This window comes from Centruroides vittatus, unplaced genomic scaffold (assembly GCF_030686945.1).
Source record: "Centruroides vittatus isolate TY-2023 unplaced genomic scaffold, ASM3068694v2 scaffold_769, whole genome shotgun sequence".
Taxonomy (NCBI): domain Eukaryota; kingdom Metazoa; phylum Arthropoda; class Arachnida; order Scorpiones; family Buthidae; genus Centruroides; species Centruroides vittatus.
The window spans coordinates 2325980-2353355 of NW_027122717.1; the positions used below are offsets into that span (position 1 = coordinate 2325980).

The 27376-nt window shown below is 38.1% G+C and overlaps 1 protein-coding gene across 1 annotated transcript; it reads right to left on the minus strand.

Moving 5' to 3' along the window:
- Nucleotides 1–687: 687 nt before the first annotated feature.
- Nucleotides 688–26363, minus strand: LOC136989873 (complement receptor type 2-like). Its single transcript, XM_067288163.1, has 11 exons — nucleotides 26241–26363; nucleotides 3204–3380; nucleotides 2941–3132; nucleotides 2784–2870; nucleotides 2582–2704; nucleotides 2352–2519; nucleotides 2044–2232; nucleotides 1787–1972; nucleotides 1665–1712; nucleotides 1525–1597; nucleotides 688–1452 (listed from the first exon to the last, which is right to left on the minus strand). Exons 1-11 carry the CDS (start codon nucleotides 26302–26304, stop codon nucleotides 801–803), a joined length of 1959 nt encoding a protein of 652 aa, XP_067144264.1. The 5' UTR covers nucleotides 26305–26363; the 3' UTR covers nucleotides 688–800.
- Nucleotides 26364–27376: the final 1013 nt, after the last annotated feature.

Here is a 27376-nt window from a genome sequence, read left to right on the forward strand (position 1 = left end):
AATTCCTCTCACGAAAGTTTTCCGTGTTATATTTGAAAGTTGTAAATATCCAATGGTTGACTAATCTGAAATATGAAATTTTTCATAAATCAGTGTAATTTCAGTAAATCTCTCTTGTCTAGATTATCTTTTCCCAGCGTTATTTTCAACGATCGAATTAAAATTGTACAGTAAAATCGCCATGAAAACGATTTCTTTCACGTTTAAAAGTTGGAAGTAATATCAAAAGTAATATTTAGAATAAAGGCTTTTTAAAAATAAATAATACAGGAATTAAAATATTTCCAGAGACAGACATAAATGTTTTTTGTCTAATTTAGAATTTCTCATTTGTGTCAAGATACAAAGGACGAATTCTATAATATTTGAGGGGAGAAGAAATATTTGTTCTAAAAAAAGCCTGGTTTTACTCATAGAATAATATAAGACTTCATACTTAAAACACAGATTAATTCTTGAGCAATTCTCTAAAGTTAATTCATTAAATTTTAAATTGAATTTTTATAAATAAAGCGAATTTTACTGATTACCTGAATCACTTACGTCAAATTTTCTCTGGACAAATTGTCTTGTGTTTTATAATTGAGCTTTAAATCGCTTATAATTTGAAACTGTTTACATCCTTTTTTTTAATTGTATAACGGATTGCATTTTAATTTCAGTGAAAATGAATCGTTCCTCTACCACTCAGATGACTCGACGTTTCTTTTAATCCAATTAAATAAGTGAATGTACGCAGGGATTAAAAAAAGATAATGAATACGAATTTACAAATTTGGCTGGACGATATCACACGACCTTTATTCTGACGAAGAAGTTCCTTCGGAATGTTTATCGTGAGTCAAATTGCATTTGCTTTCGTGTGAAGTTCTATTTATATCGATGGATATTGTCTCACTTAACTCTTCCGAAGATGATTCTTCTGTCGGAATCGGCGGAAGTTCTCTTAATAAAAATGGTTGGGAATCATTGATGATTGCAGGTCCCCCTTCAGGCTTATCATCATTGGATCGTTCTTTCATCTGTCGCGACTTCCTCTTCTTCTCAAAGTCCACTTTTGCGTAGAGTGCCAACAATTCGGCATTTGTAGATTTGGAAGTGTTCCTACCCGAGCTCTTGTCCTCTTCTGTAGTGTCTCCCACGGACATAGCCCTCCTCGCCCACAATGCTATCTCTTCGTAAATATTCTCTTTCGAACCTGCTGCAGAACTTTTCCTGCTGGGTGGCAGTGGCAAACTACGCACTTTCATATTGGGCCTGTCGTACGCGGACCATGCATCATTCAGTCTTTTGGGCACTTCTTCCGCAGATTTGCTCGCTTCCTCCGCATCCTTGGTCGAAGTGATGAGGGGCGGTTCCAAAACAGGTTGATGATCGGTGGACACGGGTTCGGAACTGATGACTTCTTTTGGTCCTGGAGGATCAATTTCCGTCATTGTTGTCGGATCTTTTCTGAAAATAGAACTGTTTCAAAATCTGACTTTTTAGATTCGGTCCCGAAATTAATGCAACATCGTCACTGACCTCTGCCACACTATAAGTGAAACTGTCACGATGGCAATGGCTATTCCGGCAAACACCAGAGCAATCAGAATGCCTGAAAGTGAGAGACGTTAACGAAAATATCGATTTATATTGTATGCATGCAAAATTAGCTTACTAACTTTCTGTGAATTGCAATTCCGGTTTAAATGATTGCATAACTGCTGCGCCTGTTACGACATTAAATAATTGATATTAAATTCGATAATTTAATTTAGTACGTTTATAAAATAGTTGAACATACTCCCATAAGTGCAGTTCAACTCTACCAACTCGCTCCATTTTCCATCATCTTCGCAACTAATGGTGTAATCTATGGCATCGTTATTTTTGCAATACACTTCTGCTAAACTTCCGTAAGTAGTAGTACCATTTACCAGCGTATAATCCAAATCATCGTCGTCTATTTCGGGTTTTCCGCAATAAATGGCTAAAACAATATAATAATAATAAATTCTATTTTAAAAAATGTATAATTATTATTATTACGGAGTCACTTACGGTGGCAAGTTGGAGCTTTTCCACTCCACGTTCCGTCGTTTTCGCACATTCTTGTCGAATTTCCAGAAAGCATATAACCTACATTGCACGAATATAAAACTAAATTTCCGGATGATGGATGTCCCGATTGTACCGCGAAAATGTCAACTTTTCCGTGTAAAATGGGCGGAGGAATTGAACAGTTTGTTTCTGTAAATATAATAATGCGATAAATACACTTGAAATAATTAAGTGCGCACGCATTTTTAATGCATTGTTCGTATTACGATTGCTCAAATCACGCCTTATTTTACCCACATTAATCTTACCCAAGCATTTTGGTGCACTTTCGGACCATTGTCCGTTGGGCATACACACTCTCTCTCTCGCTCCATTTAACATGAATCCTGATGAACAGCTGTAATGAGCGCGATCCGGGGATACTTTTGCCACGTGCGAACCAACGTGTCTGTCCGGCTCTCCACATTTATATTTATCTGTAAAAAGCATTAATATAAATTTCGAAAATTGAAATATGGAAGAGGAAAGAAATCTTTACCTCGTTTTACGTAAATTTCAATTTCGCATAGCTCAAATTCTTGTCGTACCCTTCTAGTGTCTTCTATGTGAATTATATTTCCTCTCAGTTCCTCGGCGCAAGATAGGAGAAGAGTCTGCGACACTAAAACAATACTCATTTATTCATCCAAATCGAAATATCAAAAAAAAAAAAAAAAAATATCTACACTTTGAAATCTTACCGAAGACTCCTTCGAACGTGGCACATTTCAGGTAGACCAAACTGGTGCTATTTTTAAAGATGACATAGAGGATAAATTTATGTTTGACTGAAAAGAGTTTCGATTTTTGTAACTTTCAATGCAATGAGCATCATCATCGGTGATTAATTAAAATTACCTGCTGTATCCGGCATAGTAACGGCAATTGCCTGAACCGTGTGGTAGTCGTTCAGACTGACTCTCCACCAACGCGTCATACGAGGTTTTATACGGGTGCAAGTGTTTTTATCTCCATCTATAGCTAATTGAGGACGGTGTTGTAAATGATATTGCGCGGCTAGAGGTGACCCCAAAGGATGTAAAGGAGTGGCTGCAAATTTCTATAAAATTTATCTTTGATAGATGAACGAATAATAATAATAATAATAAATTTTGACTTACTGCAAACCGGTATTTCGTCTGACCATCTTCCGTCGATTCTGCAATCTCTGAGGGAAGAACCCATTATGACGGAATCGTCTTCACAAAAATACGTAACCGTTTCTCCCACGTGATATAACTCTTTCGGTGGCTGAATACCGCCGTTGGCTGGAACACCTGGAAAACCACATCCTTGGCCTGAAAATATATATTAAACTTGTAAATAATAATTACAGCAGATGATAATAGCGAGGTTGAGGTTTAAGTTTTAAAAGCGAAAACGTACGTCGGACGTTTAGCGCCGCTTTCCTGCAAGTCTAGAAGTTTGACAATGGCGTTTGGAATATCGAGCATGATTTCACTGACTTTCCAAACACCATTGTCAAACTTCTAGGCTTACAGGAAAGCGGCGCTGAACGTCCGACGTACTGTACACATTTTCGCGTTTAAAACTTCGGCCTCAACCTCGCTAATATCTTGTTACAGTCAAACCTCGGGTTTCGAATAAAACCCGAAGATTGACTGTAACAAGCTAATTCAGTTTATGAGCAAAATTTTCAACGATATATTTGCCTCTGTTGCCGAACGAGCTACTCGGCAAGAGCCGGCCACAGATTTGAGAGAGACAGATGGTCAATTTCATATAAAAGCTATATACGACCCGATCAATTAACGGCGGGACTACTGATTCAGAAGTTAATGGCGCCGAGATTGCCTCACGAACCATCGATGACGTTGGTATTTAAATCATATTTCAATTCGCATGCGGGTAAGATACTACTACCGTTTATGGGTACTCCTCGCAATTGAATTTAAACACAGATTCGTGAATGCCAATTAATTTATTATTAGTGTGTACAGGCACAATGAAGTGACGTTTATTTTTTCAACACTAGGCTAGTTGAATCTTTATTTAGTTAGGTATCCTTGTAGCGTAGCTCGTTTCTCTGTGTGTTTCCTCCTCCATATCTTCCTATATATCGATGTCAACTGCCGTTTCAATGTCAATAATTTGTTGATTTTGTCGAAACCGTGTTGTGTTTGATTAGTGTGTACAGGCACAATGAAGTGACGTTTATTTTTTCAACACTAGGCTAGTTGAATCTTTATTTAGTTAGGTATCCTTGTAGCGTAGCTCGTTTCTCTGTGTGTTTCCTCCTCCATATCTTCCTATATATCGATGTCAACTGCCGTTTCAATGTCAATAATTTGTTGATTTTGTCGAAACCGTGTTGTGTTTGATTAGTGTGTACAGGCACAATGAAGTGACGTTTATTTTTTCAACACTAGGCTAGTTGAATCTTTATTTAGTTAGGTATCCTTGTAGCGTAGCTCGTTTCTCTGTGTGTTTCCTCCTCCATATCTTCCTATATATCGATGTCAACTGCCGTTTCAATGTCAATAATTTGTTGATTTTGTCGAAACCGTGTTGTGTTTGATTAGTGTGTACAGGCACAATGAAGTCGACATATTATTGACATTGAAACGGCAGTTGACATCGATATATAGGAAGATATGGAGGAGGAAACACACAGAGAAACGAGCTACGCTACAAGGATACCTAACTAAATAAAGATTCAACTAGCCTAGTGTTGAAAAAATAAACGTCACTTCATTGTGCCTGTACACACTAATAAAAAATTAATTGGCATTCACGAATCTGTGTTTAAATTAAATAACAAAAATTTATTAATATATCATAAGTTTAATATTTATTAATACTACGTAGCTAGTTAATTAAAACGAAAAATAATAAAATAAAAACTCTGGTCTTTGCGCTGAAACTGAAACCAAAATTAAAAATAAAACCAATAATAATTAATTTAAATTAAAGGAATTGAAATTTCGGACAGTGTGTATAAAGTACTTGTCTGTCTTGATTGATTTGGTTATATTTCATCTAGGCAGAGTCGAGTTTCTAAAGCATTTTTTGTGAAGTGATGGTTTCGGTTACATTGGCGGTGATAGAACATTTTGTTATATACACAGTTCAGTATATATATACTACTGTGTATATAACAAAATATTCTATATATATATAATGGATATAGATAACATATTACATTGCATTTGTAGGCATTTTTATACATGAAATACACCTAAAAAGATAAGAAAGAGTTTGTGTTAGTGGTCGGGAACGAATTAATCCGTTTTATATTGTTTATGGAAAAATTTTTTTCGGTTTGAGAACAAATCGTTTTTCGAACAATTTTTAGGAACGAATTAAGTTCGAAATCCGAGGTTTGACTGTGCTTATAAATCATTTCGTGGGTCAAATGGCTGGATGATAATGCGCAAGCTTATCTTCAGTTGTGCTCATTATTTTTCACAAATTACTAATTCTGATCAAACCTACTGTAGAACATACAAACAACCGACAAATTATTCTCCTTGTGTGTTGGTTCATCGCGAAAAATACGCGAATTAGTAAATTTTCAAAACAGTTTTGAAATTTAAAATTGTTCTTTGAAGATTTCACGATATATTCTACATGTACAGGATAAACGTTTTATGGGCATTGCTTCTACCTTTACATCCAATATAAGCTATTTTTAGTTTGATCCATTTCATAGTTTTTTAATTTAATTTAGATGTGAAGTACAAAGGGGAAAAAGATGAAAAATACAGTACATGTCTACAGAGTGGTCTATTTTAATCAATCCATTGCAATAACTCGAATAATATGCATCCTGCAAAAAATTCATTGAACCAAAAATTGTCTTGTCTATCGGTTTCGTTACAGATGATACAATCCGTAAAAACGGAGTTTATTTTCTTAAATGGAAACGTCTATTTTTATAGCATATTTTAATTATATATTAAAGTACAAAAACCACGAAAGTTCCTGGCCAATGTAATGTACACCGAGGGTTACCACTGGCCCTACTGCTGCCGGGACTTCTTCAACACCAAGAACACCTTTACGGCCTTCTTAGCCTTCATTAAAGAGTCAGTAGCCACCCTCCCGGACTTCACCCGTAGCAGGTCTTCAACTGCCCACTAGCCAACCTTCACCGTTTCTTCATGCGAAGTCTTCCAGCGTGAAGCTCACATTTGTTTGTCTCCCGCTTTCATTCCTGTTGTGTGTTGGCGCCTGTTTTACTGCGCGTTGCGCCTACTTTGTTTCACGTTCATGTTTCGATTGCTGCGCCCACACGCCACACCCTCTGTCTCGAGTCAGTGGTAGGGGAAAAATTGTTATGCGTCGGGCCTGCTCTGTTTTGTCACGCGTAGTGTTGTGTTTTCTTCAGGTTTTTATGTCTTGTTTTGTCACAAGTAGCGCCTGTCTTGTCATGCTGTTGTCTTTTATCAGTGATCTAACTACTGTCATATCCTACGAGCAACCTAATGTCTGTATTCAGCTAGGCTGTGACCCACACTGTGAATGTAAATTTTTGTTTTGACCAGACCAGTAACGGATCCTGGTTGCCTGCTCAGGTGACTCACTTCCCATTTTCCTATCTACCTTTCCCCCCTTCCCACTTCCCCTACTTCCTCTTTCCTCTCTCTTTCACCCTCATAATCTTTCACTTCAAAGGCTAAACTCGCGGTAAGGCCTCCTAATTCTTTACTCGTATTGTATTGTAGAAATTTAGATATCAAAATAATATTCACTTATAAAGGCTATTTCACATCGAAACTATGCGTATCGCACGCGACGTGCTCTATACTTTCAGAAAATAGTTTTTATTAATTCTAACAAATTATTCACATCGCCTGGAGATCTATACCATCTATATAACATACGCCATGCTCTTTTTTTTGCCATTACGAAAATATTATTTTTTGGTGGAATCGTTCTTTTTCTTCAGATAATGAACCGATACAAAATTCGTGCTACATCTCGAGCTCATCTTTAATTAAAATGAAAAATGTATTGAGTAAATTTAACTTTTAGAGGATTGTTTAATTAACGTGAGTGCTTGTCATAGTTTTTCCTATGCCAAATATGACTCTCATGTAAAGTGCAACAGTTTAATTTTTATGCCGAAAATAAGCAACTTATGAACAATTTCTAAGGGAATATAATCAGCCATAATTATTGCTTCCAAAGTCATTGATATAAAAAAAAATTACAAATAATAAATATTTTTTGGAAAAATGCATAAAACCTTTTTATCTCGGTCTAGTGGCGAGTCCAACGAGCTAGAATATACTACATAAAGTGGCTGTGCCCTTAGATACAGCGCTCTTGGTGGCAACGACGGGTACTATCGACCGCCGTTTTACTTTATGTCAAAACACCGAAGTCTATATCATGTGTCGGGCGAGATTGTTACTTTAGAATCTATTTTTTCATCTAAATCTATATTGTTACGTTTGACCATAGGGTTTGAGAGTTAGACAATTAGATAAATAATATAAATCTAGATTGTTTCATCTCAAATTTAGCTATTTTCTACATTTTATTTAATTATTATAAAGAAGGTAAGATCAGAGTTTATAGTATTAAGTGTAGTACTTAATCCTCAATACAACAATATTTCTATAATCAAAAGTACAGCCAGGTTTTGAAGGGCTTTACTCTCAACCATATGATTACCGTATTTTACGGACTATAAGACGCACCTGAATTTTGGAGGCAATTTTTCGAAGAAAAAAGTGCGTTTTATAGTCCGTAAAATACGGTATTTATAGTATACTGAGGTCAGCCTGATCCGTATCATACTCAATACGTTGTTGATTTTTTCGGATAGTGATTATTTATATTTTGCAAAAAAAAAAAAAAAAAGTGTTCTTGTGTTTTTATAGTTATAGTTTAGTTTGTAAAAATTCTGGTTTTAACTTGTAAAAATATTTACAATATAAAACTACATTTTGACCTTTGTCGTGTTATGAACTACATTGTTGAAGTTAAAATTCTAAGAGGTAAATGGGAAACGTAAGAAGTGTTGCATATACCCATCAAAAATAGATAAAAAAAACGTGATAGGTGGAAACTGCACCATTAGGATGTGTACAAATTGTGCACTATACGCATCATTTTGGATAACAAAAGTATATTAACATGAGCTAACCTTTTATTCGTAATGTAGACAACAACTTTAAACACTGAAGACGTAAGCCTGAAGAGGGATTGGAAAATTACTAATCCGAAATGCATTGTGAAATAAGCGAAATAAACAGAACTGTTTTAATCTCGGTCTCTCTTAATTGTGCATAATTAAGAAAAACGTGATAAATATCACTATCAGCGGCCGGATGGCCGAGCGGTCAAGGTTAGCAGCCTGCCGCCCTGGGGGACCCGGGATCGAATCCGGACGGGTCGAAAAATCCCCAGGAATTTTTCGGGATATGGATTATGGAGGATTATGGAGGGATATGGATTTTGGAGGATTATGGATTTTTTATATTTTATGGATTTTCGGGATTATGGATGTCCGTCAGGATATGTCGGTCCCCGTCCCTCACCACCCGGCCGCCCCATTGTGGGCCTGGCCGAACCCATAATGGGCTTGCTATAAGAGGCCCTCTTAGTGCCCACTGGGCGGAAAGAGTTACAAAAAAAAAAAAATATATCACTATCTCACTATTGGAAGAAGAGACCTTTCGAAGAACTTTGAAGATAGTGATAAGTTTAAAAAAAATTGTAAATGTTTATAACGAATAACATCATTAAGTCCTTCCTCTCTCAAGATATGACATATGACATTCATCTATCCCTTTAACCTCCAAAATTTAATAGCATCAATGCTTCTTATACACAAGCTATCATGCCAAATTTCGTTTCTTATAGACGCAAACACGGAATATTTTTTCCCTTTTTTGGCTTTTTTTGGGGAAGGTTCAGGAGGTCTCAAAACGTCAAACTCTGAGGGTCAAATTTGACATGATTCTAATGCTTTCCCTTGTTATGTATACATAACAGCCGGAAAAGTAAAATTAAGAATGTTTAGAAATGCATTTAACTTATCGCTACAGAATATTTTGTCTTGTTTAGAAACGTTTAAATAAAGGGTTAAAGAAAAAAATGTATTGTTATTAACTTTCAAAATTAAAAAAAAATCCTAAGTAGGGTGATTTTGTCTCGCACCATCTCAGTTAAGGGTTAAAACTCTTCCTTTCCTTTGCACACTTTTACACAACGAGTTAGAATAATCTAGTCTTTACGCAATACAAATGGCACGGCCCCTTGACCAAAAGGAAAATGGCAGACGTGTATTCAATTTTCTTTAAACATGGCGTCGCTACAGCCACTCTATGTAATATATTCGAGCTCGTTGGGCGAGACACTGTGCAACAGTGTAACCTAATTACGGAGACAATTCCCACAGGAACTCTGCTAAAAGTTTAATTTTTTAAATTAAACTTTTATAATCTAAAATCAAATTTAATGGGGGGTTTTAATATGATCAGTTTAATTTTAACTGCCAATTTCTTAAACGTATTTTGATTTATTCTGTCACCATCTGCAAAAATGCATAATGTAGAAAATTCATCATCTAATCATTTCAGTGTCTGATAAGTTAAATTATGTAGCAATCATAATAATGTTCAATGATTTTATCCATACTTGGTTGGCCCAGTGAAATAAAACCACCGAAAATTAGTAGTTGGTGGTAAGTTTTTGTATGACCAACGACTGGCCAAGTGATGTTTTCCCGATTTCCTTCTGGTATCTGACTCATAAATAGGAACCAATTTCCCATAGAAAATTCTCCGGAGACGACGACAACACAACAACCATCCTTAAACAACTATTCTTCTCCTCCTAGCATTACCTTTAGTCTTTTGGATTACGAACGAATAATCTTTTAGTGCCCGCAAGGCGATGGTTAAAAATAAAACTATCGTTTTCTTCTAAAAGTTTTATTGTCATCTTTGCTAATAATATTTTGTTTGGGGAATTAAAATTTCCCAATATACTCACGAATTTGCAATGCAACTAACTTTCAATGATTTTAGAAGTATTTTGAATTTTTTTTGTAAATTCAGATAGATCTAGGAACTTGGCAGTTGTGGCACCCATCAATTTAATGAACAATAGTATTGCAGAAAATTTATAGAAACTAAAAATAAATTTGTCGTTTGTTCTCAATCCAATAGATCTAATTGCGAATACACCCAAGAATTACTTTTAAACTTTTGATATCCATATTTTTCTGTAATACAATGATTTATCATTCTATGAATAATACAACTACAAAAATGATTAGAATAGCTTAACCAGTCCCCTTAGATAGCTTAATAAAACTCCATAATAAAAAATCGAGGGTGTCAAATCTGGGAAAAGAGGTAGCCACATTATCGACCCTGCTTGATCAATTTACCGACCTAATGTACAAATGTCAGGGAAAATCACTGACATTTGTTTGTTAGTGAGGTGATGAACAGTCTTATTGAAAGTGTTTGAGTCCTTCTGTGCCATCGTCGTTTAACTGTGGAATCAGAAAATTTGCTGCCCTATCCATATACGTAATACAGCCAATGGGAAAAGACAGGGCCGTAGCACAAAACACATTTACTTTTCGACTGTCACCGACATGTTCCACAATTGCCTGTGGATTTTCGAAGCCCTATATTCTGCAGTTATGGTGTTTAATTCAACTACCGAGACGAAATATGGCCTCATTGCCGAATTTCCACAAATGCTTCTTATTCCTAAATTCAATCAACGTGGGTCTGCACAGAATTCCCGACGAGCCATCTTAACTGTGTCAATAATTTTTGCAGTATTACAAATTTGTATGGTTTTAAGTACAAATGTTTTCATAAAATTTGCCAAATAGTGTGAAATTTTCGTTACAGTCAGAAATGCGAACGAAGCCCGCCCTCACTCGTTCTTCCGAGAGAATCAGAAACACGTGAATATGTATCAAAACAATTTCATTATAAATTTGTTCGAAAATTTGATAGTATAGTCGGAGTTGGCCGTTAGGTTGGTTTATCTTCGTGTGCTATAGGGGAGATTGATAAGACGATACGTCTTTTTCCCCCTTAACTTGTAATCAAGAATTTTTAATAAATATAAATATTTAATAGAAGATGATAATACTGATGTAACTAAATAAACTAATCACACGTACTCGATCCCTTTTCAAGACAAAATGAAACCAAAGGGAGTATATGAGTCTTTCTAAACAATCTTTCATTCCTTAAAGACGCAAAAATGAACTAGCCCAAGGGCCAACTCTAGTTGCGCGGACTATACATTTTGCAAATCTAACAAAAGTTGCAAATTTGTAAAATATTTAAAAAGAGTTTTCATTTTGTCGTATAGGCCTATTAGCCAAGAATAATGAGCAACTAAATAATTTCCTTAAATTAATATACGAGATATTTGAAAGAAGTGTATGGCACGACAAGGAGAGACTATGTGAGAAATGAACAAATGCTGGAAGAGTTTGGGTTGAAAGAGAATGTGGTTAAAACAGGGCCGCATAGACAAATGAGACAAATGTCTAGGGCCCGGTTTTTTGAAGGGCCCTGTCAAACTGTCTATTTTGAAAAGACTTGTAAATAAGATAGTTTACTTTTCTGTTGGACAACTGTATATGATAAACAAATAAACAAAAATATATTGCTTTTTATATGGTTATTGTGAATTCTAAAATCTAAAGAAAATGTGTTCTTATATTTCTTCTTGTGGGAGAGGGAGGGCCCGGTAAGAAGAAAATGTCTTGGGTCCCAAAGTGGGTTAATCCGGCCCTGGTTGAAAAGCTGGGGAAACAGACCTATGATGGTTCGGCATGTTGAAAGAATGAAAGGAGAAGAATAGTTAAAGAGAGCACACATGGGAAAAGTGGACGGGAAGCGCAGTTCACTTGCATTAAAAAACACAAAGAATTCTTCTCACCATATTCTGCCTATCCATTTTTAAATTGCTACTGGCCCTCTAGTGATAGATACGAGTTTTCCTACTTCATTTGCATACGGTCACAATTTTTTCGTGATTTGTGATAACATTGTGAATTTTTTTACCTATTTTTAACCTTTGTTTTTAAGAAGTTTTTCTTCAAAAAACCATGTGAACTGTTACTTCTGTGGTTGTATAAAAGGGATTAAAAGATAGACTCAAAAATATGTTATATTTTTTGTAAATAATCTAAACTTCAATTATGAAGAAAATATATCCTGAGTAATCACGAAAAAATTATTAAGATTACTACATAATTTAACTTATCAGACACTGAAATGACTAGATGATGATGAATTTTCTACATTTTGCATTATTTAAAAGCCTCCTCAGCAGGCCTTTAAACGACACTTTCTACAATTAACAATAAAAACACTTCTTGGTACAATTATAACTAAAATTAGTTAAAACACAAACATTTCCCGACAATAAATTTAAAAATTTTTACAATTTCTGTATTTCCGATCTTCTCTACATTTCCACTTAAACTCACGATCCACAGCAACCATACAATTTTACACGTTCCTAATTTTTATACATTAAAATCAGTTTAAAACGATAAATTTAATTATTATCTAAAATGTTATTACAGTATTTCAATTAACTTACTTTAAGTTACTTGAAATAATAATATTTTAGATAATAATTAAATTTATCGTTTTAAACTGATTTTAATGTATAAAAATTAGGAACGTGTAAAATTGTATGGTTGCTGTGGATCGTGAGTTTAAGTGGAAATGTAGAGAAGATCGGAAATACAGAAATTGTAAAAATTTTTAAATTTATTGTCGGGAAATGTTTGTGTTTTTAACTAATTTTAGTTATAATTGTACCAAGAAGTGTTTTATTGTTAATTGTAGAAAGTGTCGTTTAAAAACCTGCTGAGGAGGGACGAACAAGTCCGAAACACATGTTTAAAGTGTATGTGTTCAGGTGAACTAAATAAAGAACATTATTTTTGATCTGTAAGACTAAATATCTGCATCCATAATTTCCAGTATAATTAGTCCTGTTAATATATAGAAAGTACTAGTATACAAAATAAATTTTAAATAGAGTTAAAAAGGACAAAAAGGCATAATAATTAAAAGTTATTAATATTTAAACTAATGAATCTATATATAGTACAAGTTTGAAGTTTGATAGATTGAAAGCTCCCATAATTTGGAGATAAAAATGCGTTTTGCAATGCTGAATCTTGCATTTATTAATTCAGAAATAACGATGAATAACTTTCAACAATAAACTTTCACATTGTTCCCCGACTTCAAAAAGGTTGAGAACCATGATATACGGTATATGAATAATCATAGCTGAATATATTTTTAAATATAAGGTTTCTTAATTATAATTGATTATCTTTAATTATATTTTTACTGTACGTTTATACAGTTCTTATTAATATATTTTATTTCCCATATTAATAAGTTGCAAAACATGACATATGCAAATATGTATTTTCGTGTGGACTATCCGCGATATATTTGTGTTTAAAGAACACTTTGATAGTGGGTATGGATTGTGCGATGGGGAATTTATTAGACGATTTTAAACTGTAATTACAAATTTGTCCTTTAAAAATGAGGTATACCGTGTGGCGTGAGAATAAGTGAAGGTTTTACTTTAATTCTAGAAATTTTTTGCGGAATATACGCCACCGCGAGTTATATGCATCAAAATATTGTATTAGGCATTTGTATGCTTTAATTAATATTGACAAATTACAAATAAATAATTAATGCTATTAACTATCTGCAATTTATTTGCAAGCAAATGATGACCATAAAGAGGGACGGAGGTGTTACTTAAAAAATAAAATTTTTGTTCTTGTAGTTAGCAATTATCTTTAGGACGATAAACTAATAGATATTAGCACTAATTTTTCTTTTTCATAACTAATTTGAACAGAACAACACACTGACTGCTTGGATCGCTTATTAATTATAATACCAACAATTCGCTGATGTATCATTACAGTAATTTTTAATTATATTCAAGTTGTCTAAATGATCGCTCAATGACGTAATTCGCTCATCACCGTAAGCGATCTGACCCCCCTAATTTATCACGAATAGTAAAGATCGAGACGTCGTTTCTCGTTCCTTATCTATATTAAGGATCAGGATCTGAATAAATGAAGAAAATTGAGGTCTTGTACTCTATATTGTCATCTAAATAATTCTCATGATATAATGCGTAACGAAGATTTTAGTTTCTTAATAGGAAAGCGGACAAGGACTCTTGCTCACTTTCATGGGTCTCGAGCAGCAGGCTGAAGGGACCATTAGGATGTCCGATAATTTTTAGCTATACTCGGATCTAAAATTTAAGTAATAACAAAAGCTTAAAAGGTGTAATTTTGTTGTATTATTATAAAAATCTTTATTTAAAAGAATATTTATGTTGAAAAAAACATGTTCTTGTTCTTGTTCTTGTTCTTGTTCGTGGGTTTATGTTGGAAGGTATGGCCGTTGTCGGCTTTTCTTCCGATGCGCCGCCTGGTGGTTAGGCGAAGCGGCCGGTCTTATATATGTACCGCTCAAGGGCTGAGATGTGGTGGCTCGGGTCTAAACCCGCGTGTGGCCAGTAAAGTTGGCTGAGGTGGCGAGTCTGGTTCAGGTCCAAAGAAAGGGCTTGGCCCAACTCCCGACGGGCCTCGTTGTACGCCGGACACACCAGCCAAAAATGATCGGGGGATTCCTCCTGCCCGCAGTGCTGGCAGTCCGGTGAGCGGCTAAGGTGACGAGAAAAAAGGAAAGATTGAAGAGGCGCCGTATTAGTACGTAACCTCGCCAAAAGCGATTCCGCACGGCGCGAGGAGGCCAGATGGTAAGGCCAAGGAGAGAACGGCCGGAGGTGCTCCCTCCCCTTGTGCCGGAGAGCAGCCGACCAATTGTCGGTGAGGGCGAGCACGATCTTGTCCCTGTTGAACCGACGTAGGTCTCTCGGGGTAAGGGAATGGCGCCAGGAACCAGTAAGATCGGTGTGACTGGCTGCCCTATCGGCCGCTTCGTTAATCTGAATGCCCGAATGTCCTGGGATCCAAACGAGGTCCAGGGGGGCGGGGAACCTGCTGACAATAGATGCAATGTCTGAGATAATGGCCGTCGATGAGAAAGAGACGTTCGTGATTGCCTGCAGGACAGAGCGGCTGTCTGAAAAAATTACGGTCGGACGATTATATTGAGAGGCGATCATCAGTGCTCGCTGAATCCCGATAGCCTCTGCCGTGAAAACGCTGCAGGCGTCGTGGAGACGCCAAGTCTCCCGGATACCCTCGCTAGGAATGACGATGCCGATCTGCGTCCTGAGAGTAGTTTTCGATGCATCAGTACCGATGCAGAACCTGTCGTACCAAAGTTTAGCGTGGAGCTCAGAGTAAAGGCTTTTCAAGCCCTCGGCGTGATCCGCACCCGCTACGGACCACTCATTGAGGTGGACCTTGGGCCGGATCTGATCTGCACACGGAGGGAGGAAATTCTGGCGGTAAAGGCTGGCGACCGGGAGACTCTCCTTAGCGAAATGGGTAAAGACCCGGGCGACGTAAGGAGACTGAAAGCGGCGCCAATGGTGAGAGGCCAGACTGGGAGCCGCCTGGAAAAGGTGGAACAGAGGGCTTGATGGACCCCGAGATAAGTGTGTTACCGCATGCATTATCGCTCTGTGGCGAAGACGAAGCTGAAGCGGGATATACCCGGATTCCGTATAGAGAGAGATCAGGGGAGTCGATTTGGGGACCCCCAGCGCGGTACGAAGGGCCTCGTGTAAAGGGCGCTCCATACGGCTAATGCTGGAGGGCGGAGCCCCCTCCAGGAGCGGGGCGCCAAATTCCGCCATTGGGCGAAGCACCGAGTAGACAAGGTGCAAGAGGTCGGCGGTCCGAGCCCCATTTCGGCGGGAGGCAAAGTATTTTAAGTAGGAGCAGGACCGCGTTAGTTTGGTCCGGAGAAATTGGGCATGGTTGTCCCAAGTGAAAGTATGTGAGAGTTGGAGGCCCAAGACTCGGACTACCCTTTGCTGGGGGATGGTCCCCGAACTGAGGGTGAAAGATAAAGGTGAGCGATTGGTTTTGGCCGAAAAATCGATGGATGCGCTCTTGGTTGCAGAAAAGGACATGCTCCACCCCGACGCCCAATGTTCCAAGTGGTCTAGAGCTTGTTGGGCGCGGGCGTGGGCCTTGGTAGGGCTCGAGCTAGCTGAGAGAAGAAAGATGTCATCGGCATATACTATCACCGAAACATCCGGTGGAATAGCCCTCCAGAGATCGGCCATATATAAGGTAAACAGGAGGGGGGCCAGTACACTCCCCTGAGGGATGCCTTGCCGGAACGGGTGGGGATGGGAGAGGATTCCACGCCAGCGAACCTGGAATTGGCGGTCTAGCAGAAACGATCTAAGCCAAGAAAGAAACCTGCCCCCAATGCCATAAGTCCGGATCTTGGCCAGGAGGCCCTGCTGGTTGACCGAGTCGTAGGCCCCCTCCAAGTCGAGAGCCAACAAAAAGACCCACTTCCGTTGGGCCCGAGCCACTGCGACCTGATGGTGAAGGAGGAGCAAAGCTTCCTCGGCGCCCCGATAGGGCAGGAACCCAAAGTGGTGTGGGTGGAAGAAGGTGGAATTAGCCGCAGAAATATGGAAACGGTGCAGAACCATTCGTTCGAATAGTTTGGCCATGTGGGAAGTGAGAGAAATTGGCCGGTAGGAGGCGCAATTAGTCGCCGGGCGACCCGGTTTACGAATAGGAATAATATGGGCTAACTTCCACTCCTGGGGGCATGTCCCCGCCAACCATGCTCTGTTCAAGGCGGCCAGGAGGGCTGCAAGGCCAGACGGAGGGAGTGCACGAATGGCCTGGGCCTGGATGCGGTCCGGGCCCGGAGTGGTTGGGCGAAGGCCCCGAAGGGCCCGAAGCAACTCCGCTGGACGGAACGGGCCGTCCTCTAGGGTTAGCTGATCGTTGTGGTTCGCTGTGATTGGGGCGAAAGCGCCCGAAGGGCGGTTCCGACCAAAATAGGCGGCCAGCGCCTCGGCTTGCTGGGCTGGCGAAGTGATATCTTCCGTCGTACGCAGAATGAGGTGAGACGTTGGCGCGTCCGCGGGCGTGCGGAGGCGGCGAAAAATCCTATAGATCGTGGACGGAGAAGGAGGGGAGGAGCAGAGACGGCCCCACCACTCCCGACGCGCTTGTCGGGATTGCCGGCGGAGAAGGGCGCTGAGTCGTTTGTAGCGAGTCCAAAGAGCCAAGGAGGCAGATTGGCGGGCTTTACGAAAGGCCCTTCGTTTCTTAGCCCGAAGGAGGCTACAAGCCGGAGTCCACCAAGGTGGGGACCCAGGGGGAGGAGGGGCGCGCCACACCGAACAGTCCTCTACCGCCTGCCGAAGCAGGCCGGCGAACTGGGAGTACGAAGGGGGGCGGTGGGCCAGTGAAGAGATGGAGTTCTCGAACCGGGTGGGGAAGTCGGACCAGTCAGTACTACAGCGAAAGCGTACCCGAGGCCCCTGCCGGGGTGCTAGAGCAGTAATGGAAAGGGAGACTGGGGCATGATCGCTTGATAGAGTGTCTGAGAGGACGTTCCAAGTAGTCGAGCCGAGCAAGTCCGGAGAGCAAAATGATAAGTCGAGGGCTGAAGCGCTAGAGGCACTGAACCGGGTAGGAACCCCCGAGTTCAGGCAACAAAGGTCTGCTGTGGAAAACCAATCGAAGAGTGCGCGTCCCGCCGTGTCGGGGTGGGTGCAGCCATCATCCCAGTAAGGATGATGCGCGTTCCAATCGCCGCAGATGATCCGAGGGCGAAAACCGTCCCGAAGCAAAGCGTCAAGATCCATATCCGGCTGAACACCTTGAGGGGCGTAGACGTTCACGAGGGAAAAAGGGCCCCCCGGGAGAAAGATCCTGAGCTCCTGGGTCTCCAGGCCCGCGATTCCTGGGGCGGCCGGAAGGAGGCGCGCGGGAATGGCCGTAGCCACCGCCGCTAAAAGACCGCCGCCGCGGGAATTGGGACGGTCACACCGGAAAATGGTGAACCCAGGGAGGGAGAAGGAGGCTGACGGGACAAGCCAAGTCTCCTGGATTAAAAGGACGTCTACCCCGCGGAGCCATGGTTCCGCCAAAAGAAGGTCCTTTTTAGCGCGTAAGCCTTGGGCGTTCCAGTGAACGATGCGAAGGGCCGAGTTGAATTGGGCCGGACTAGGCATTATGTGCCGATTGCGCTGACTGACGGTGGCGAAGTTTTACCTTTTCCGCCGGGTTGGCAGAGCCAAAGTCTTCCAACGATACTGTCCGGGTTGGACCAGGCGGGAAGGAAAGGTCCATGTCCGATGCTGGACCGTCTGAGTCGGAAGTAGCCTTTGGGGCCGCCTTCCTCTGTTTATTTCCTTTTTTCTTTCTAGGCGGGCCAGAGAGCGTAGGGCGTTCCTCCCGCTGCGGCGGACGTTTTTGAGCCTGGGAGGTAGGTAATTGTTGGGGTTGCGACGAGATGTTTTCGGGGAGAAGGAGTTCCGATTCCCTGGTGGGAGGGGTAGACCGAAATTCAGATCTAATTTGTCGGAGTTCTGTCCGTAGCGAGTCAATAGCCGCTTCCAGCCGGGCGATTCGCCGGGTCAAGGATTGGTGGTCCGGGCCCCGTGCTGAGTCGGCCTGATGGGTAGACTCTACCCTACCGCTGGGACCACTCTTGGCCTCCGGAACCTGGAGAGGTTTAGGCTTTGCCGCCACCTGGGCATAGGATGATTGCTCCGACGGCCGGAGACGCTTAGCCTCCGCATGCGAACAGCGGTGGATAACACTCAATTTGAGTAGCCGCGCTTCCGAGAGGTATGCCGGGCAGTTGGGCGAGTCCGCTCGGTGAGGGCCCCTGCAGCGAACGCACTTCTCCGCCGGGCGCGAGCACCCCGTGGAGTCGTGGTCCTCCCCGCAGTTTAGGCAACGACGGCGCCCACGGCAAGAAGCCGGAGCGTGGCCGAAAGTAAGGCAGCGCCCACAGAATCTGGGCTTAGGATAGAAGCGCTCGCAGCGAAACCGTTGATAGTACAGTTTCACCGACTCGATCGGGTCCGCACTGGCAATGGAGAAGTAAACCGTCGTACTAGGGGTCACCTCTGCCCGGTCGTTGAGTTTCCGCGTGAAGCGGCGCACCTCGACAACAGGCAACATGGCCTCCGTGAGCATTTCGTAAATCTCGGACGCGGTTAGCGAGACATCCACTCCTCTCAAGAGATACGCCGTTTGGGAGCATTCCGGGGCCAACCTGCCCCACACCGACAAATCCCCAAGAGACGTCAGGGCGAGAGCCGTTTGGGCGGTGGAGAAGTCCCTTGTTTTCAACAGAAGAAGCCCACTTCTGGAATAACGAACGTCCTCGATGAGCTCCGGGCGTGGGAATCGCGTCCGGAGTGCGGCGTGTAGCTCGGCCGGACGTAAACGACGAAGGGGGCCCTGGCCCTCCAGGAAGATCGTGAACAAGAAGTCCGATGGGAGGGACGGCCGAATAGAGCGGAGTTTATCCGCCTCCGCGAAAGGAGCCAAATACCGCAGTCCCGAGGGATCGGGGCCCCCCGGGCCCGACTCCGGGGACCGGGGGCGAATGCGCGGGGGCGAGGACGCCTCCGAAGCCATGGAGCAGTCCACACCGGATAGGCCCGTGAATCGCGCTCCTACCTGGGAGAAAGCTGGGAAATACTTTAATTCCGGAAATCCTTTTTCGATGCTGAAGTAGCCACTCGGGGCACCAGCCACCAGGAAGTAATCTCTGCCTGGGAATGAGCAAAAACCGAACAGTCGAAAAGCCACCAAAAAACTTTACACTCCCAAAAACCAAAATATGAGAGAAACCAAAAAGCACAAGTCTAGCACTCGAATCTTCTGACAATTCGAAAGTCGCGCCAAAACCTGTACGCCATATTGGATCCCTCCTCCACGCTGCTTTCACAGAAGGAAGAAGAAAGCTTGAAAAAAAACATTATGGCACTAGCTCAAAGTTAAAATTGTGTGGCGCCATCTGTTATGAAATGTTATTTAAAAAGTACCAAAAAATGTTAATATTGGGAATGGAGATTTTTGAAAAAAAAATTAAAACGAATACATTTATTTTTCGGTAAACTAAAAACTTATAGGCGTAAGAGTAAAAAAATTACATAACTCGGAAATTTTTGACATATAACCCCACCCCCTTCTTATCTCCCGAATCCGTAGTCCGATTATTCCTGAAAATTTCTAAAAACATTTTCCTCAATACATAAACTTACCTGCAAAATTTCAGAATTTTTCGACAAAAGGCACGGGAGATATTAAGCTTCAAATTAGATGAAAAATCGTGTTCCACGCATACTAACATTCATTCATACAGGCAAAAACAAGAAAGAAATTTTTTTCATTTCTCAACATTTCAAGGTCCTCTGAGTCTAAAAATGCAAAAATTCTTGGGGATCATTTTTTGACTGATAGTAATACTTTCCCTTATATGTATATAACACCCGGAAAACTAAAAATTATATTACAACAGGCACTATTTCATGAGAAACTGTTATTTTTATCACATACATCAGTATATCATCAGTTAGTTTGTATTATCATCAGTTAGTTTGTTTATTTTAAAAACGAGGTTGAAAGCCACTGAAGGAGAATACAAAAAATAAAGCTTGAACAAGATAATAAGATAGAATATATATATAGCACAACAAATGTAGTTTATTCCATACTAAGTATCTGTGAAAACCCGAAAAATTACATAGGAGAAACAAAAAAGAAAGTAGGAGTAACACTTAAAGAACATGTCTCCGATTTAAAATATAGAAGAGTGAACTCAGTCTTTTACGATCATTGCCCAATAAATAAATGCAATATTAACAAAGAAAAAGTAAAGCTTTTACACAAGGAAAAAAATGGGTACAATAGAAAATTTAAAGAGAGTTTTGAAATTATAAAAAAAAAATCAAAAAATATCAATAAAAATTTAAGTACAGTGGTGCCTCATATAACGTATTTAATCCGTTCCAGGTGCACGTCCGTTAAGTGAAACCTCCGTTATACGAAACTCATTTTCCCATAGAAATACATGTTAAAACATCTAATTCGTTCCGCAGCATAAAATAACCGTGCTGTATCATAAAAAAAATGAACATGGGGTGCGTTATTTTATTCCTCCGCGTAACTCTGCGCGAGCGACATTCGTTTAAAAAATTCCTGAGGAACGCGTTCCTAAATTCCGGTTGGTAGGCCGAATGGCCGAGCTGTCAAGGTGGCAGCCTACCGCTCTGGGAGGCCCGGGATCGAATCCGAACGGGTCGAATAATCCCCAAGAATTTTTCGGGGGTGGTCCGTTCGGATATGTCGGGTCCCGTCCCTCACCACCCGGTCACCCCATTGTGGGCCTAGCCGAACCCATAATGGGCCTACTAAAAGAGGCCCATTATGGGGCCTCTTTTAGTGGGGCCTCCTTATATTACCCGGTCACCAATTATGCCGGAAAGTCCGTTGTTCGCAGCCAGTCCGTTGCTCGAGTAATGTAACGGCCAAACAGAAAGTCCGTTATTCGAGGCGTACGTTATACGAGGCACCATTGTATAAAGTTTAATGAAAATTGGTTTAAAATATTATAAAGTATAAATAAGTTAATTATAAAAGGAAGAAAAAATTATATATTAATATGTAAATTAGAAGATCGGTAAAAGAAAAACGCGAAAATCCGGTGTGTAATAATATAAATTTATGTAAAAAGTGCAACAAACAAATATAAAAAAGAATATTTTATTATATAAATGTTCTAAAAAACAAAAACAAAAAAATTTAATATGAGAACGAGATTAAGAAAACCTGGTAGAAACCAACAACATCACTGTCGGGAAATTTTAACTGTAAATATATGTATTTTAAAAAAGTTTGTGTATTACTCAGCACTTCTTTACTAAATGTCTTAAAGAAAAAGGTACGTTGTAATTTACCATTAAAAAATTCTAATCTGAAAAGGACATATTCCTATTCTAGTCTAAAGCGGACGGAAGAGGGGCGTATGCCCGAAACGCGTATCGGTGTGTAAGATATTCCTGATGTTAAACATGCTCAGTGTCTACCTATGCACCCAGTTGTGAAGTAAAGAAAAAAATTAAAAGAAGACACGGTTTCGGAATAAGTCAATAGTAATAAATTGTAAAGTGTTCTATCATTTAATAATTCTTATTCCAAATATTATGCAGTGAAAAATAAACGAAATCGTAAAACATGTTGCAAGCTACCTTGTGCCATGGATTCTCATCCCTGTCCTAAGAGGTTGTAAAATCTAGATTGAAAACCACTGGTCTGACCAACGGATTGGCCATGTGGATTTTTCTGAGTTTTCTTCGTGTGTTTAAAATATTAAATATTAAATTTTATATTAAATATAAAATGTCCCCAGAGATTTATTCCTTGGCAGATCGCCCTCGTGTTATGTTGCTTTATCACATCAATCCCACAATCCTACAATCCTACAGAATGAGATTTTGTAATACTCTGTACTCAATTTAATGGATAGTATAGTGTTATCTTATAATCGTTTAGTGGTATTGTGAAGATAACTATTAATAATAATTTATAAAATAGGAATAGTCAATTTATATTCACCTAATTCAACATATGTTTTATAAAATATAATCAATTTTTATAGATCATCTCATAAAAAGTAGTAAATTAGAAAATAAAAGATGTCAAGAGATGTAATGCGAAAGAATGAGAAAAAAGTGAATATCATATAGGACTTATCTCAGAAAATTCAATTAAAGTATAATTTAAAACACGGTCAAATTTAGGCACGTAAAAGCATTTTAAAAATGACGTTATGATCATTCATGTTTTGATGAAGAACCATTAAATTTCTAAAAATAAGTTTCTGTTATAGCCAAGAATATTTTGGCTGAAATATTGGAACTAAAATATTCTTACTCTTATTTAGCAATGAAAATAAGAGTCCTTCCACGGTGTTATGTTCTAGAAAATTTGATGGAAAGTGCGAGCAGTTCTCTCTGATTTATATCGTTTACGGAAGTATTTATGTTTAAACTATTGTCTGTGTGTGTGTATTTTTTTAACGTCTAAAGTATTTTATTTTTGTACTTTAGTTTCATTCAAAATTTGTGGTTTGTGTTTAACTTTGGCAAGTAGTCAATAAGATAGCCTAAATACAAAGAAATTTAATCTAAACATGGTAATACCAGTGAAGTTATTGTTTCTTCAATTGGCAAAAGCAAGGAATTAAGAAATCTGTAAGCAGTTTTATCTCAAAAACAGTTATTAAAGAATTAATTTTAAAAATTGAATATTCTATAATTCGCTTGATTCTATAATATTATCAGCTTCTCTTTGCATAATCGAATTTAGTTAAGAAGCAAACATCTATTTCATGTATAGAGAAGTCAACAGTATTATGTTCTAACGGAGGGAATTTATAACAAACAGTAATTCTGATCATACAGCATGATAAGCTCTCGAGTTAAAGCAACTTTTTTAATGTGTCTGGATAAATTAAATAGTTAAAGTTTCACCTAAGAACAAGTGGCCCACTAATGGCCGAATATATAAACTAGCCACTGGGGAAGGGGTTGTTAGTCGCGGGTTCACGTAAGAAGCTGGCTACGTGATTTCCAAGTTTTCTTTACATGCCTAAAACCTAAATATGGGCCAGTTTCTCATAAAAGTTCTCCCAGGAGGCACCTCCCTTGAAAGTTTATCCAAGTGTTGAGTTGTCTTATTCCATCAATCCAATCCGAACAAGTGATGAATTCGTTCTCTCTTGCGACCAAATATATCTCATCTGCCTAGATTTTGATCCCTCTTTGAATGAATACGAGATTTATACACTATAATCCGATTATACTGAAATAAATCAAGAATGAAATATTGTGAAGATTACTGCAGTAAATCTGACAACTTTCGTTGTTGTTCATTCAGTCTTATCAATAAGTAAAAAGTTTACACTTATGTTATTAAACGAACATTATTATAATATATAATTCTAAGCGTTGTTTGTTTACTAATTACAATACATAAAAAGATATTCTATAGAATCCGCTTATTGTAATCACGTTGAGTTCATTTATCGACCGACAGATAACACTAAACGATATAATTAAATAAGACTACAAGTAATGAAAATTTCGATTTCATTGACTAACATTGAAAGAGCATGTTAACACAAAAATGTTTATCTTAATTGAAGATTTATTAATTATAATTATTCGAGACACGCTAATTATGATGATATTAAACGACTGTTAACAATATTCGTAATTAAAACAAGCAGATTCTATTGTATTTTATATCTTTTTTCAAAATGTTATCAAATTAATTAGTAATTCAACTGAAGATTTCTGTCATAGTTTCAACATTACAAGAAAACCAAAAATAAAACGAAAATAATTTTCTAAAATTAAGTTCATAAAAAAGTTCGAAACATTTCATATTTAATTTTAATATAATTCTTTGTTCGTATCAAAAGATACTTTATCAATACCACATAATCGTGATAATCGGGGATGGCCAGTGGAGGAGGCAAAAGGAGCGAATTGCCCTGGCCTCAAAGAAGTAGGGTCCTTTCTACAATGTTGTTTTTGGTTTACTCCTTTTAATATAATAATTTAATTTGCTAGGGCCCCGTTGTGTAGTTTGCTCGAGCCCCCGTTATACTCTGGATGGCCCTGGTTATTATTTGCTTATTTTTAATTAATTTATTTAAAATAATTATTAAATAAGCTAATAATTAATCATTTGCTATAATTAAATAAATGACTAAATTTAAACAAAAAATAATTAAATAGTGATAAGCAAATAATTATTTCCTTCTTTCATTATTTTTAATTTAACTACAAATTTACCAAAACATATATTTTTATTTTTCAAAATTTACTGTTTACTCTTCTACATACAAAAGAAATATTTTTGAAAATATCAAAAATTATTATTATACACCAATTACCAATTATAATGCTTAATTTGAAAATTTCTTTTCGTAGGAAGATTTCTTAAAATCTTTCTGGGAAAATAATTAAAAATATATTATTACTTGGCTATTTAACGCTAACCGATTTAATAAGCCTATTAATGCATTCCCCTTATGACTTGAGTAGTGTAAATACACGTTTATTTCATTGAGGAAATTATATTATACAGGATTATATTATACGTTAAAACTATGCTTTAAATATAATATTATAAAGCGAGAAATATCTGATTTATTTATATTAATTTCTGTCATAAGTGCTACCCTAATACCCAATTTATAGAAACTGTTTATTTACAGCAAAACAGCAGAAAATTTTTAAAAAATCTGTCTTAGAATACTTAAATCCAGCAAAAAAAAAAAAAAAAAAAAAAAAAATTCGTCCTTGCTTGATATGTGATCTACATAGCTTTGTTTTCTATATCTGTTTGAGTAGTCTTTGTGTAATGTACCCTTTTTTCCTAGTCGTCTCAGAAGCATTTTACGGAATGTTTAATTAAACATTCCGTAAAAAACTGAAAACATTCCTCACGAATGAATCCAACTCCATATATCGTCAGGATTATTCTGGAAGGGGAAGAAGTAAAAAACGATCAGTTTTTCTGTTCCCATTTCGAAGAAACAAACAAACACGTTCTATCGAGAGAACGAAACTGTTGTGTTGCCCAACTGTTGATTTTTTCTCGTTAATAATCCACAAGTGTAAAATGAACCTCGTGTAGATGAGTAAGATGGGAACGAGAACCAGATACGACCTCCCTCTACCCTGTCCACGTGACATGTCCGAGAAGGTCGCATCGTAAATTTCTGCTGACGGAATTACTTAACTTATTAGACGAACTTAAAAAAAAAAAAAAAAAGATAAAAATGATTCTTACTTGCGTACAAATATGTGATGAGTAATATATGCCCCACTTTCGAGTGAAGATTTGGCAAACGTTCAAGATCCGCTGATCTTGTACATGAAATAACTTTATTTTCATCCTCAATCTGCATTTTATTTCATTAACGTGGTGCAAAATAATTTGTTTACAAATGTAATTTGTAGAATTTTCAAAGGATTTTAACGTTAATACGAAACTTTCTATTTTCGGAGCAGACGAAGAAAGTTAAAATTGTCGTCTGCTCCGATTCTTTTTTCTTTTAATACGACTTCTCCGAATTCCTGTTTATTAACTTCTCATTCTCTCATAAATACGTATAATTAAAAAATATATATATACGTAAACTTACCTTCGATATATCCGATACACAATGCTAAAACGTTGAAGAAAATCGCAATCGTATCCATTTTCATTACTTCCACATTTCTATCTTCTGCCAGACTCTTAGCCCAGTTGTTCTATAAATGATCGTCAGACGTCGCTTTTTTCATGGCGATGACGTCACGTCGACGTCACTCAGGAAACTTCAGCGATCTGCAGTTCCTCACCATTCACACTTATCGGCTTTTTCAGAAAAGTCATGCATCGAAAACACTTATGGGTGGAGAAGAAAATGTATATATATAAGAAGCGAGTTCACATTGTCTCTTAAGGACACGAATAATTTATATTATAACAATATTTCTATTTATTAATTGAAGCTGAAATCTTAAAACCTATAATTTTCTAAGTTAAAAATTTCAAAATTATACCTAAAAACTTAATCTTATCACTTAATTTATTAATTACTGTTCCCATTTTTAGTCTTAAACTACATATGAATGAATTTTAAAAAAAGTTGTATTGTTTCATCATTCATCTACTGATATTATTTTCATTGTGAATTATTCTTTAATTAGAATTACTTGGAACTTAACAAAAGAGGATATACTTTAAGTGTTATAATAACCTGTTTTATTTATCTTTATGTAAAAACTTATAGATTATTTCTAAAATTTTTAAAATCAAGTTATAACAGACTTGAATTTTGATCAAAATTTTAATATTTCTATTGTTTGTATTCGTTAAGTAATAAAACATGTTATTTTAATACTTTTACTATTTGAAGTTAAAATTAATCTTATTTACAAGTGAAAAGTTAAGAATAAAATGATATTTTGTACCTTCAACTTATAAGAACTTCATTGAAAGTATACAATGGTCCATAATGGTTAACCAAAACCGTTTTTAAAGACAAAAAATATAGTAATTAAAAATTCGTAAAAATGCATTAAAATACTGTAAATTGTTTACTAAATATAAGGAATTTCATTTGGAAACAGATTTTAGCTCTGTTAATGAAAAAAACTATCGTAAAACAGTTAACTAATTTTTAGATCACTCTTTATACATGTATACATTAGGTGTCCCATAAATTTAGAAAGAATTCATGTTATTATTGTGGTGAAGACACGCAGTAAGCGAGAAGTTATCGAAGAGTTGCTT